This window comes from Kwoniella mangroviensis, assembly GCF_000507465.2.
Source record: "Kwoniella mangroviensis CBS 8507 chromosome 1 map unlocalized Ctg02, whole genome shotgun sequence".
Lineage (NCBI taxonomy): Eukaryota > Fungi > Basidiomycota > Tremellomycetes > Tremellales > Cryptococcaceae > Kwoniella > Kwoniella mangrovensis.
The window spans coordinates 1332844-1346228 of NW_027062534.1; the positions used below are offsets into that span (position 1 = coordinate 1332844).

General features: G+C 45.3%; 4 protein-coding genes and 1 non-coding gene across 5 annotated transcripts; 3 read left to right on the forward strand and 2 right to left on the reverse strand.

Annotated features, from left to right (window-relative positions):
* Nucleotides 1-257: 257 nt before the first annotated feature.
* Nucleotides 258-4353, forward strand: I203_105601 (uncharacterized protein; the record flags this gene model as incomplete). The annotated part of the gene is made up of 13 exons (XM_065517807.1): nucleotides 258-300; nucleotides 366-499; nucleotides 555-766; nucleotides 852-934; nucleotides 999-1342; nucleotides 1412-1650; nucleotides 1709-1830; nucleotides 1889-2184; nucleotides 2244-2462; nucleotides 2519-3352; nucleotides 3420-3495; nucleotides 3598-4235; nucleotides 4315-4353. 13 exons carry the CDS (start codon nucleotides 258-260, stop codon nucleotides 4351-4353), a joined length of 3279 nt encoding a protein of 1092 aa, XP_065373111.1.
* A 366-nt stretch (nucleotides 4354-4719) lies between these two features.
* I203_105602 lies at nucleotides 4720-4834 on the forward strand. Its single transcript, XR_002021879.2, has one exon. It is a non-coding gene; the product is annotated as a 5S ribosomal RNA (ribosomal RNA).
* A 1557-nt stretch (nucleotides 4835-6391) lies between these two features.
* On the reverse strand, nucleotides 6392-8088 carry I203_105603 (arginine N-methyltransferase 2; the record flags this gene model as incomplete). Its single annotated transcript, XM_019144757.1, has 7 exons — nucleotides 6392-6579; nucleotides 6672-6758; nucleotides 6852-7110; nucleotides 7223-7320; nucleotides 7380-7408; nucleotides 7462-7642; nucleotides 7755-8088. The coding sequence occupies 7 exons, from the start codon at nucleotides 8086-8088 to the stop codon at nucleotides 6392-6394; spliced, it is 1176 nt and encodes a 391-aa protein (XP_019006092.1).
* Nucleotides 8089-8325: 237 nt separating this feature from the next.
* On the forward strand, nucleotides 8326-9479 carry I203_105604 (uncharacterized protein; the record flags this gene model as incomplete). The annotated part of the gene is made up of 3 exons (XM_019144758.1): nucleotides 8326-8563; nucleotides 8654-9157; nucleotides 9238-9479. The coding sequence occupies 3 exons, from the start codon at nucleotides 8326-8328 to the stop codon at nucleotides 9477-9479; spliced, it is 984 nt and encodes a 327-aa protein (XP_019006093.1).
* A 186-nt stretch (nucleotides 9480-9665) lies between these two features.
* On the reverse strand, nucleotides 9666-12956 carry I203_105605 (uncharacterized protein; the record flags this gene model as incomplete). The annotated part of the gene is made up of 14 exons (XM_019144759.1): nucleotides 9666-9839; nucleotides 9908-10548; nucleotides 10605-10691; nucleotides 10753-10778; nucleotides 10834-10898; nucleotides 10970-11032; nucleotides 11108-11241; nucleotides 11306-11435; nucleotides 11511-11639; nucleotides 11733-12013; nucleotides 12102-12174; nucleotides 12234-12363; nucleotides 12440-12669; nucleotides 12756-12956. 14 exons carry the CDS (start codon nucleotides 12954-12956, stop codon nucleotides 9666-9668), a joined length of 2364 nt encoding a protein of 787 aa, XP_019006094.1.
* Between the last annotated feature and the right edge of the window lie 429 nt (nucleotides 12957-13385).

Below are 13385 nucleotides of genomic sequence, written 5' to 3' on the forward strand. Positions count from 1 at the left end.
TCAACGTTGAGATTAACAGTGTTGCCATTACGAGTACTCTTACGGGGCTCATTCATTATCGCACTGCAGCCAGCAGCCAGCGGACAAGGCGGTGATCTCCGTGATGTGTTATGATGTTGTTGCCGTGCCTGGACTTATGGTTTCAATTGACAGTCGACAGTTGACAGTTGACTGGATCATCTGGTTCATCTTCCACCTCTTCAATCTTCTTCTCCTTCACCAGCACACCGTCAACGAGAGAGAGGACAGGACAGAGAATGTGGCTCATCAAAGCCATAGGTCCAGTACACGGACAGAGCAGTAAGTCGGCTTGCATTGGCTCTTGATGATGAAGGCATCGAGAGCTGACTGTCATCCGGTTCTAGGATTCACATTCGCTCTTCAACAAGGAAGAGAATATGTTGTAGGCAGGGAGGAAAGCTGCGATATTCGATATGAGAGTAAGCAGGTGAGACCTAGGGAAGGTACTCTGGTAGTAGATCATTGGGATCCTACTCACGTAAGCACGGTAATCCCTTGCAAAATGATGGTCTGGCTGACCCGAGGTGCTTTAGCCGAGTACACCACCAACGTTAAGATGGAGAGTCGAGCCTAGGAAATCTGGATCATTTGGTACGATGAAGACTCTGAATCTGATTGATATGTCAGATATAGGATCAACAGAGAGAGGAGACTACGATGTCACCGAGATCAAAGATAGTCAAGGATGTTATCTGGAGAGAGAGGGAGTTCACGGGATAGAGCTGGCAGAGGGGATGTGGTTCAAGTGAGTGAGGAGTCACGCACAGACGGGTCAAGGAGGGCAAACTTCCCATCACATCCTGAGACAGTAGAAGCTGATCCGTTTGCAGCGCGGAATGGAAAGATCTGGTGATTCAGTATGACAAGTTCAAATATGAGAGTGATGAGGTGAAAGAATCACTCCGACAGTATTGTGAGTTGGTGTCGTTAGTATTTTGCCATGATATCGCAGCTTAAAGCTCATGAGCGCATATCAGGCATCGGCTGGACTCAGTCTTTCGATACCACCTCTCGACCAACGATAGTACTTTCGGCTACCTATCGATCCAACGTAGAATGCAATTATGCAGTCTGTTTCGGCATCCGCATATTACTTCCCACCTATCTGCATGCACTCATCAGTAGATTAAGATCCTGCTGGAAGAAGATGGCGGACTCACAAGATTCATTCAATTTACCTGATCAAGATGCCGAAGTGTTTCAACCTGATTTCGATAACGCTCTTCAAGCTAGTAGGAAAGCGAGCAAGGCTTGGTTACCTGACAAAAGGAGGGAGACTCTGTTCAAAGGGTGGAAGATCATGGGTCTAAGAGGAAGAACAGTAAGCCATTATCAGCTCGTCCCTATATATCTCCTGCCACACAATAGCTGACAAACCTGAAATCTATAGCAATCAGCAGAAAAACGTTATCTCATAGCAATGGGAGCAGACTATCAAGACATGGATGTTCTGACTAAACCTATATCTACTGCTCAAGATTTCGCTGATCGTATAGCACCTTGGCTAAGTTATGTGGACATTCATGGTGGGAGGGAACAAGCAGCCGTAGTATGGTTTGCACCGGTCAAGGTTGATCTTCAGAAAAAGGGTATAGACTATGGTGCGATCGTCCCTGCGACTTGTCAAAAGTGAGTTAGCTGGAATGAACGTGGACAAGAAGCTGGCTGATGATCATGAAACACACAGACTAGGGGTCTATCATAGCCATGGTGGTATACTTTGGTCGTCTGTCAATTTCGGACAGGTGAGAGAGTATCTTGTCAGTACCGCCTCGAATTTGCCTCAGGGCGCCAGTTCCGCACAGAAAGGTGAGTTATTGCTTGATATGATCAGATCGATACATTGCCTGACAAAGTGAACCTTTAGATCGAGTAACGTCATCTGTTCCCGATACGCAATTCACTGTACCACCTGCTCCCAACCAACCCAAAAGCTCTCAAGCTTTGCCCACGCCAGCATCAAGCCAGGCAGGGCTGTCTAGTCGACCAGAATTTATCCCATCCACTTTCCCTGATGAGACAGAACGTGGTATCGTTAGGACGGCTCGATCTCCATCACTTGAGTCGAGACCTGGTAAATTACAACGAAGGACGAGACAAGGTACTTCTCCTTTACCCAAAGCGAGGACACCTGAACCCGAGACACCAGCTACAGTGAAAAAGGTGAGCTAAAAGAGTATACTGTTACATGCCAGGTTGATCTGACATTTACTCCTATATAGCCCCTTCGACGTCGAGCAGGCAAACCTGTAGATTTCACTACTATCCCTGAAAGTCCACCTCGTAGTCATGACAATACCGAAGACGAAAACAGTCAAGCATCGCAACCCCTGTTCTCGCAACCTAATCTTTTACAAGACTCGTTGCCCGCTTTTAGCCAAGTCTCGGCAATCCCAGATACTCAAAGAACCCAAACGCAATCGATGGTACCAGACAGTATCGTAAGTCATAGGAATGTAGCCTAGATGAGATAAAGCTGACGGTTGGATTCATCTAGATGCCTTCGCAATCGCTCGCCCCTGGACGAACAGCATCTCGACTACAACGTCGAGCACGTGGTGTTCAACCTTCCCTAATCGAAGAAATAGCGGACACCAGTATCAATATCGAGCAATGCATCAAAGACGAAGAGAAAGCTGCGGATATCAGACAGTTATACGAAGATACCAAAACCGGTTCGTTTGCTCCAATGTCATTATCTACCAAACGACCTAGAGTAGCTACGAGGGAATCAGGTGACTCGGAGTCTTCCGCAACTGCGCGAAGGAGAGAACAGGGTAGCGCTATGGAAGTTGATGGTGAATCTTACGGTAGAGGTGTACGGTCGAAAAGAGCAGCTTCAGAAGAAAGTATCGTACCTCCACCGGCTCAACGTCGAAGAGCCAGATCACCATCCGAGGAAGAAGAGCAAGTGGAACATCGATCAATCCCTCCGTCGAAATCGCTAAAGTCATCAGTAAACTCGCCTACCAAATCTGGCAAGAGCAAGTCACAGAGTAGTGCCACCACGTCAGGACCCAATAAAGACGAAGCATTCTTACAAGCAATTAAGAAGTCGACCAAAGCGAGATCGGCGATCGATGAGTTGGATAAAGAGTTCAATCAATTGAGGATACCCAAACCCAACGGTTCGTCGGCAGTGGTCAGAGCGAACGAATGGAATGCTAGTGTACCTGATTATGCGCTGTTGAATGATTTTGACGATGATTTGAAGGGAAATTTTATTCAGATCGTAAGGAAAGATCTATTTAGGAGAGATAAGAATGATATTGGGAATAGAGAGGTGGTGAGGGTGGATGATGGTAAACCGAATTTCAAGAAATTCAAAAAGGTATGTTGGACAGTCAGCTACTATGTTACACTGACAGGCATCAAGCTGACTCGCATACACGTTACAGAAAAATATCATCCGTCGTGAGCCTCTGCAGCTTGCTTTGGCTGGACCGACTATTCAAGACGCGGAGATGGGTGAGCGTGAGCATCGAAACCTCATTGCATATATGTTTCCTTCCAGAAATCCAAATTTCCGATTGTTTCGTGGCAAAAAAGCTGACATTCCCCTTCTTACGATTCTAGCTTACTGGCCTACCCAAACAATCAACCCATCCCGGGGTCGAGGCCAAGCTACTCAAGTGGAAGATGAAGATGACGATATGCCCTTATTGCCTCGATCCAGAAAACGATTGCTCGGCACTCAAGTCACTCAAGAGGACGACGAGGCTCCACCATCGACCTCACGAAGCAGACAGAGAAGTCGTGTGCCCGACACTCAACCCAGTCAGACGCAGACTCCGAGAGTAACGACCACTCAGAGACGTACGAGAGCTTCAAGTGTACTTAGCGAAGCTGAGAGTGTAGCTACCAATGTTAGTGCTTCTACGTCGACGAGGACCAGATCGACGAGGAACACGATGACTGGAGGAAGAGGAACGAAGAAACAGCCTACCGTGGTGGAAGATTTGGATGAAGAGATTGATGAGGGACTAGATTGGGGTACTTCGACTGGTACAGGTACGAAGGCCAGAAGCGGTAAGAATCTCACCGCGACTCAAAGTAAGAACAGTGCGACTGGTACGGGGACGAGAACATTGGAAGGTGATGATCCCCCTTCGACATCTACGGGTAGGAGAAGGACGACGGCTACTCAAGCTGGTAAGCAGGCTTCACAATTCGGTAGAAGGCGTTTACTACCTGCGGATGACGATGACGATATCGTGAGTATTGGATGTCTACTTTGTCTGATCCGCCATATCATTCTTCCATACTAATCTCAGTTGGACTGTGTACATTCAGGCATTCAAAGGTTTAGGTAAAAAGCGAAGATTAAGATAAAGAAAGAAGAACGTGGTATGGTGCGATGTAGTATACCTTGCATAATTGTATATACTTTTTCGTATTATGTTGTCATGTCGATAGATGACTTATGAATCAATGAATCTCATTTGACGACACTTGTTGTCATACACATAAGAGAATCTTTTGACGGTACCCCACAAAACCACCGATATGAGTCACTTTGGAGCTCTGAAACACATATTAGACCATTTTCGCGGTTCGCCTTCACTCAGTACCATATGTTAGGGCAAAAATATGCCATAATTCGACAGAATGCAAGCAAAATGTGCTGAAAAGGTCTGTGCGCTGAGATTTTTGTCTCTGGATAGTAGTATATAAGGTACAATATAGTGTATTCACATCTACGGCCATAGAACCTATAAAACACCGCATCCCGTCCGCTCTGCGAAGTTAACATGGGTATCGCTCGGTTAGTACCAAGGTGGGGGACCACTTGGGAATCCCGGGTGCTGTAGTTTTTGTTTTTGAAATGCGTTTTTATCGTTTTCATCCATCAAAAAGAAATAACGTCGAAAGAACGACAATCGTTGTATTTTTGGAGGTGGTGACGATCACTTTGATGGTGAGTAGGGATAGTGTTAGTGCATGAGGTACCATCAAACGCACATACCCACACACACACATAGCTAAATCTCCGTGACGGATGATTGAATGACGCTTGGACCGATGAAATTGGTGGAGGGGTTGATTACGATTTTGGGGTTCTTTTGTAATCACCCGAATTGAAAAGGATTAGGAGAATTGTAATTTACCAACCGTTCGAGCTCTCGACGTCTTTCGCAAATTGGATACCATCAAAAACGCAGACCGTTTGATAGTCATATTCATAGCTATCAAAGATTGTCTGCGGTGACCCTCTTCCGCATACGGACAAAGGCGATTCTATATGATCCGAAATAACATTGTCCGGAACAGAACTTTATCTTCGCATAGCTTTGCATCATGAGTATCTCCGTGATAATGAAAAGTTCTACTAGAACCCGTATCTCTTGTCAGCCAACACAGCGTTGTTCCTTTGCTACCTCCTCTCGTATCGTAACAACGGCGATAGTGGAGCTTGAAAGAAGGCCAATCTCGGTGAGACGTACCCGCACCTTTCCTTTCTCATCAGTAGTCTAGGTGATGATGGTCAATCTCGGTCTCCTAAGAAGACGGAAGATTACCATGGATTCGCGGCATAGCGATACGAGTGGAGATTTGCACTCAAAAATGATTATCGGATGGCTCTGAATCAAAGTGTATCACTCTTCACCTAGGTCTATCCCATCAGCTTCATTCCGTTCACCGACAACTTACCTACGATATCTCGACCTCTGACAAGCGACAAGCTAAAATCCACCAGAACCAATGCCAGGCCAAGTACCGACCATTCATATCAATAATGAATCAGAGGATGGTCAGTCATGTGAGTATCACGCCTATGGCACCGGATATGCACCAGCAACATCTCAGCGCGCCCCGCAATCTAGTTGTCACAGCAATAGTCCTATGTCAACTTCAGGTCAAACACTGTCAACTAATGACTCAACTCCTGTGGGCGCATGTGATCATCCTCAATATACACTCTCTGCACAAGAGAATCAGACTCTACAGCCATTCGAAGATACTTTGAATCGCCTGTGGTCATCCCATTATCGAGGCGAGCCCGTCGATCGACGTGAGCTAGACGGGATAGTTTCGAGTTTCAATGGACCATTGAAACATTGTTATCAAGATGAACATGATTACCATGCGGTGCGGGATCTCTTGAATGATTTGTCGAAGGCAGTTTGATGGGGGTCGTTGTGGATCAGTGCGAAAGCGTGTTGATGTTTTGGCCTATTAAATATTCACATGATAACACCCGTACAGCTGTACAAGTTGAAGGTAGTATGAGTATGACGACACGGTTCCCAGCTTCACTATTCGGTTCGACGTGATAAGTAAGACTCAAGTATGAATCGACCGTGCTAACCCCTTGTACCGTGATTATGCAGGATAGATGTATCTGTTGCATTCTTCTGTCCTATCTGCCCTACATAAGCTTCATCTTAGCTATAGGCAACTTGTACCCCGGTAGTTCCCAATACCTCCTTTTCACACCTTTCCAAACCTCCTCCCTCAGACTTTCAGGTATAAGTACGTCATGCCATGTGGTATCTAGACCTACGTCTTCCAAGTGCAATTCGGCGAGTGATGAGGAGACAGCGTATATCGTTGCGTCTGATATTTTAAAAGAGAACGAATCAGCTACAGTGGCAGAAAGGGTATACTAGATCCTGGTACAACGATGTTCCGAACTACTCGACACTCACTGGTCGCACCAAGTCCATTCCAAAATGAGAATATACCATTTTCAGGTTCGAGTACGTCAGGTAAAACCTCGAAGAAGGCTTTCAGATCTGTAGCGAAGAATGAGCATTAACGTGCTTCTCTTTGACATGAGCTCCAGGAGAGACAATTCTAAGCGCCCGAAAGGGGATTAGCAGACTCACCTTCATACCCCTCTGCAAATGTATCCACGAAGATCGCATCATACCCCATCCCACCTGGCGTACATTCCAACACTTCACCTGATCTCTCAGGATCCAATAAGAAATCCTGCCATCGACCCTCTAGTATTCTCACACCAGGTAACTTGTCTACTCCCTTATCTTTGATATATTGTAATACTTGTGGATGAGCTTCTATGATAGTGTGATTGAGCGGTTTTGGATGAGAGGGAGATTTGGTGGATTGGAATAAGCGGTCGACCTGGAATGAGAATGGAGCAACGGTAAGCGACCGTGTTCGAGTCGACAGGGAGATATATCAGGTGAACAATGACTGATCGTCGAATTAGACATAAACGACAGTGAAGACTTACTATTCCTAAACCGAACCCTACATTCATTATCGTCATTCCCTCAGCACCTGGCTGAGCATTCGGGTGATCGTAAGTCATCAATTTGACATGTTCGACCACTATTCTCACTCATCAGAACGACACCTATCACTGAGCATCATTTGGAAAATTGACTTACTTAGAGGTTCTTCCCATCCCATCATTACTCTAGAAGTAAGATCAGCCACTCTACTTTCGTCAGCGTGATATGCGTCACTTACCCATTGCCATCAGCATCCAACACCCTTTCTTTCCCATCTTTACCTATATCCCATGTCAATTTACTTTTCAGAAAAGTCAAATTGTCCCCTGCCGAAGTATTATCTTCGACTCTCAATTTCATGTTGGTCGAAGAGTCTGGGTGAGGGGATGAAGGCCCAGCCAAAGCGTGATGTAACATCTCTACAGTCAAGGAGAAATAAACCATCAGCATGGAAATCTCACGTAACATAGATATTTGGTAGCTCATGCATTCCATTGACTCGATAATATTGGGAGATCAAAGCGAACATACCAGATCTAATTCCTTCATTCCTTATGATCTCCCATCCTTCCTCATCCCCCAAACTAATACAAATCTCACCAGCTGTCCTGCCCCACTTATCAACCGAGTTCCAGATTGCACCTCCCTTAAGCAGCATCTCCAATATCTGAGGTTCCCTTCTCTCCGCTGCATAGTGTAGGGCTGACCATCCTAGCGAATCATCTTGATACCATGTCGGAGCACCAGCGTCGATGAGTTTCTGAATCTCGGTTGCTGGTGCGGCCTGAGCTGCGATGAGGAGTTTGTGGGCTAAGACGAGTAGGTCGGAGGGGAGATGAGCTTCGTCCATCTTCACGTCAGACATTGTTGATGGGTCTGCGAATAGGTATGTATGTGAAGGTATGAAGAGGGAACAAAGTCGAGGAATAGTATGGTGGTATATATATATGCTTTGAAATTCAAGATTTGTCGATAACCGTGCCTGAAATTGACATTTCGAAGAAAAAGCATCTTGTTGTCGTTGAATCTTATGACTTCTCATCATCAACATGACTTCGGTATCATAGTATGTGAGCGAGAAGCTGAGCAATGAGAAATCGAAATGACCCAACAACGAAGTGACACAGGAAGAGCAAGGAAGAGAGCCCGTCAAAGTAGAGGGAAAGGGAGAGAAGCAACACTTGATCCTGTCGAGAATCCAAACAAGCAAGTCAACAAGGCGATATCAGAGAGAACCAAACGATCTTGGGAGACTCGACGAGCCAAATCTGCAAGAGAGGGCATCGAGGAGATGGTAAATGCTCATGGAGACGGACGTGACCAGGCGGATCAGAACGAGGGTGAGTTGTGATGATCCAGTAACCTGTCATCATAATACAACCAGTTCAAGAGCTGAGACGTTCACATCCCTAATATCTATATGTATGTAGCTGGGACTTCCTACCACTCTCAATCTACGATCCCGCTTCCCACATCTGAATTCCTCTTATCGATCCACCACCATTCATCTGAGTTCTACACCTCCAACGAGCTATTATTCCATCCATCCAAGAAAGGTCGGACAGTTCCATGGGGAAGTAAAAAGAGGCTATTGATCTTACAAGATGCCGATCCTGGCTTGAAAAATGATTCGAGGTCTAGTGGTAGTACCAGTACAAGGTCCAAGTCGAGATCTAGATCTACCTGGAGAACTGAAGAAGACGAAGAGCAAATCGAAGAACCGAAGGAAGATGAATTGGATGATGATAATGATGAGAATGTGAATGTGAAGAAAGAATTGGTGGATGAGTATGGTGAAATAATCGTGCAAGGTGATAGACAAACGAACAGAAGTGAAAGTGCGAATGGGAATTGGAGGAAAGAAAGGTCAAAAGGGAGATACAAGAAAAGGGATATGTACATGGCTATAGAAGGTGAAGGTCTGATGGCTTTAGGTGAGTAAGACCCCTCGACTGGAATCAGATGATGAAAGCATAATCAACATCTAATCGAAATCAAATAACATAATCCATAGGTATATTACTTCAGCATCATATCATACAAGCGATCCATACAGCTGGGTATCGAAAACGAGACTCAAAGTCTGTGTCAGAAGAAACAGGCTCATCGCGATCTGGCACTGCACCATTACACACGTCTAAAGGGAAAGGTCGAAAGTCGAAGAAGCGAAAGGACGCACCATCTGTGGGAGAAGAGGAAGAGGAAAGAGAGATGGAGTCTGAAGAAGGACAAGAATCGGGTCCTGATTCCCCTTGAGGATTATACAACAAATTTTCAAATATGACCATAATGACAATTTACGATAATGCAAGATATAATGTATAAGCAGTCATCATTAATGTCCCAAATGCCTTTGGGTTTCATGGTCGCAGCTGCGCTAGGAAGATGGTAGCATACACATAATCGTGACATTTCGTTAAAAACACTTCAATAAACACAGAATTACACTTCGTCCTCAGCATTATTGACAGCAACATAACCACCTTTCCCACTTTCACCACCCAATTTCTTCTGCATTGCAATTTTCCTTCTGTAAGCTCTCCAACCTTCCGAGGGAACCTCGTATAGTTGGGTATAGTCTATATCTCTAGATGGAATCCAGAAGTCTGTGCAGTTCTGAAATTCGCGAATATTGGATATATCAACATGGGATAATGATAAATGGATGACTCAAAGTCACTCACCTGTACGAATCCCATATCAAATGGATTCTGATCCCTTCCCGCTTTCTTCATACCTCCTAATGCTTTTCCTTTGGTGAATCTATCCAGACCCAATATATTCATCAAGGGCCCACTGATAACTTTACCTAAACCTTTATATATCGCTCCAATACCGTGCGAATGTCCATGTCCAGCTTCCCCATGCTTACATCCTGGACCATGAGCGTGTCCCGGAATATCATCCGATGATGGAGGAGGTGGAGGAGGAAAGGATGAAGTACCATCTGGACCAGCAGACGGAAGACCTTGAGCTTCCTCTGAGGCTCCTCCAGGGAAAGGCGCAGCTCCTACTGAAAATGCCTGAGAGGGTTTCGATAGTGCTCCACTTTGATCTCTGAGGGATGAACCGCCCCTACCACCCATATAACCATATCTACCCAGATTGGATACTTCGAATGTCGTCATTTGCCTACCCACTTGCCACACATGTGATACGGCCAATACGATCGTCCAGGTTAGTTGAAGAGTTGACCATAACGCCACGGAGAGTAAGAACGAGTCGTATGATGATGCTCGGCATAGGGTTTCAGATAAGTCGCAAATGGTTATACCTGGTGAGGGTTCTGAGGGAGGGTTGTATTCAGGCGATTTCTCTAGTATATCTGGTAACACACAAAATCAGCCGACTCAACTGCTTGGAGCAAGTGGGGTAACCTACAATCTATCGTAAGTCTGTTAAAAGTCACTATCCCAGCTATCAGAAACAATACAAATAGAAGGAATGATCGATGATTTTTGTATCCGACTAGAAGAATTATGCAAGTCAGCTTGGTGCAGCTCCATATCTGTTCTCAGTCGAAACCCACCACAATTCCATATCCATGGACAATGACTATATACCCAATTGTCAGCTTGGTCCTATAAATAGGGCAAGACTACAAGCTTACTGGTCAAATTTCGCTACACATCTTCCACATGTCCTACAGTGTTTTGATCTAAGGGGTTTCCTAGCCTGTATGGGACATTATAGTGATTAGTATCTGCAGAATTATATGAGATGGTAGAGAAAAAGACTACACGTACCATACACTCGATACAGAAATTTGTCCCGTTCAATCTCCCTTGATCCACCAAGTCCTCCAATGCCTAAAGAGCCAAATCAATTACCCTCAGCTCCTTTTTTGGGGTCGGTCTTCCTGCACGCCTCACTGGCAAACTCACCTCCTTAACCTCTGAATCGTTGACAGGCAAGGGCACAAATCCAGGATCATTCCTGATAGCCCTGAAGAGGTTATACGAGCAACCTGCGAAGGAAACGAAGAAGACCAGATTGGTAAAGGCATGTCCTGGCGTACCTATACCATCGCAAGTATTAGTCTTTGTATCAGGAGTCGATGCGAAATAAGAAGGTGGACACACCAGACACTAGACGAGCTGCCCAAGAGTAGAAAACCCAAATTATACTTGCTATGATAATAGATGTGAAATGATTCGAGGAAGATACTTTATATTCGCTAACAATATGACGGAGGAGGTAGTGTGTGACAGTCTGAGCAAGAGTCAGTGTCAGTCCTCCCTCGCAAGCAGGACTAACGAGACTGTAGAAATTATTTTGCTGACTTACCAGCTGCATAGCCATGAATTCCGCTATAGCCAATGGAAAGCTCATATACGCCGGAAAATAATCGAAAGTCTTGAATATCAGACCGAGGAATATGGTAGGTAGGACGAATATTGCTAATGTGGTGTTTCTCTATACATAAGGGATTGACCATCAGCATGATAACGTTATCAGAGTCATCTTGGTTAAGATCATTCCCCTCAAAAGCAAGACAACTAAACTCACATCGCTCAATTTGCCATACCTCTTCATGCCCAGCGAATTATATCCAGCTTCCTCCAAGCCTTTCTCAAACGGTATCAAGCCTTTCAGCTCCTCAGCCATGTCCCTGGGTGTCTTCCCGCTTTCCTCTCTTATATCAAGATTCGCACCAGCTTCCAACAAATGTTTGATGGATACTTTATTTCCTTTCACTGCTGCCCAATGAAGGGGGGTCATACCTGCATTATCCTGTAGATGGACTGATGCGCCGTGACGAAGTAGGAGCTGGACAGATATGGCGTCGCCTATAGCATGTAAAGTGATCAATAGCCATTAGCGATCGGAAGACACATAGAATACAACTCGTTACTACCCATGCTGAGCATGACTCACCCTGATACGCTGCCCACATCAAGGCAGTATGTCCATCACTATCCTTCTCATCGATTGCAACTGGTTGATGTAGCTGGCCCACCATCAATATCAGCTGATTATTATACCGTCATGGAACTATCACCAGCTTACCATGTAGAGTAACGGCATCACAGCGCTTGAATGCGTTATCAAATGAAGTGTATTGAACCCCTGTGAATCCAGTATATTGGGATCTGCTCCATGCGCCAGCAAGAGGTGTACCACATATAAGTGTCCATTCCTATATACCACGCATGTATCAACATGAATTCACGCTCATAATCGATCTCCTTAAGATATGTTGACATATCACTCACCTCGCAGCCCATTGCAAAGGAGTAGCTTTCAATTCACCTCCTACAGCGTCAACTTCCGCACCATTATCCAACAGGAATCTACATGTTCCCATATGAGCGTTGATCGCTGCCCAATGTAGAGGCGTGATATCCTGTTCATCCCTCTGTGATAGATCGAGCGAAGGGTTTTCGCGCAGTAGAGCTGATATTGAGGGTGTATCGCCTCTTTGGGCTAAGGCATGAATGGATAGCTATTGGTTGGACCATTATCAGCTAGATGCTCTTGATTGCTTCAATCGATATCCAAACAGACAGCTAATGAATCGATGGCGCTCACCTCATAAATGCTTGATGGTCCAGGTGCATCCTCCCTTATGGTCTCTCTCCCCACATCATTGCTGCTCCTCTCCTCTTCGCCTACATTATTGAGAGGTTCTCCACCGGGTATCAGCGACGAGTCATTCCACACCCTTTTTGTCGAGTCTGGTGAGGCCAATGTGGTGACTATATCAGGTATAGGTGTTGAGGGGGTCGTCATATTGGGGTCGTTACCGAGCGTCTCCTTAATGTGATGTATGCGTTGGATGACCGTCGACAGGAGAATGTATGTGACGTTCAGTTGGATACCGAGACATGCACTTGATCCGGATTCGATATCCGTTGCTATCCGATACAATGACAGATGAATGAAAGGGAGTGGATTGTACGAGGTTGTCAAGGCAGAGAGAGATGAGATGGAAAAGCTATGAAACCATTGCCGCTGAAAGACACATTCGTCAACATCACACCCACACTCACTCGCTCGCAGTTTCCGACGGAAAGGGGGTTAGACGTATATACACACCCAAGATCAACTCCCAAGAGCTCTCTCTTTGGAGACCACGAATAGATTTTGCGATTGTGATGCATGTGAAGGATTTAAGATACATGACAATGCGACTGATATACAACATTCTATACAACATCT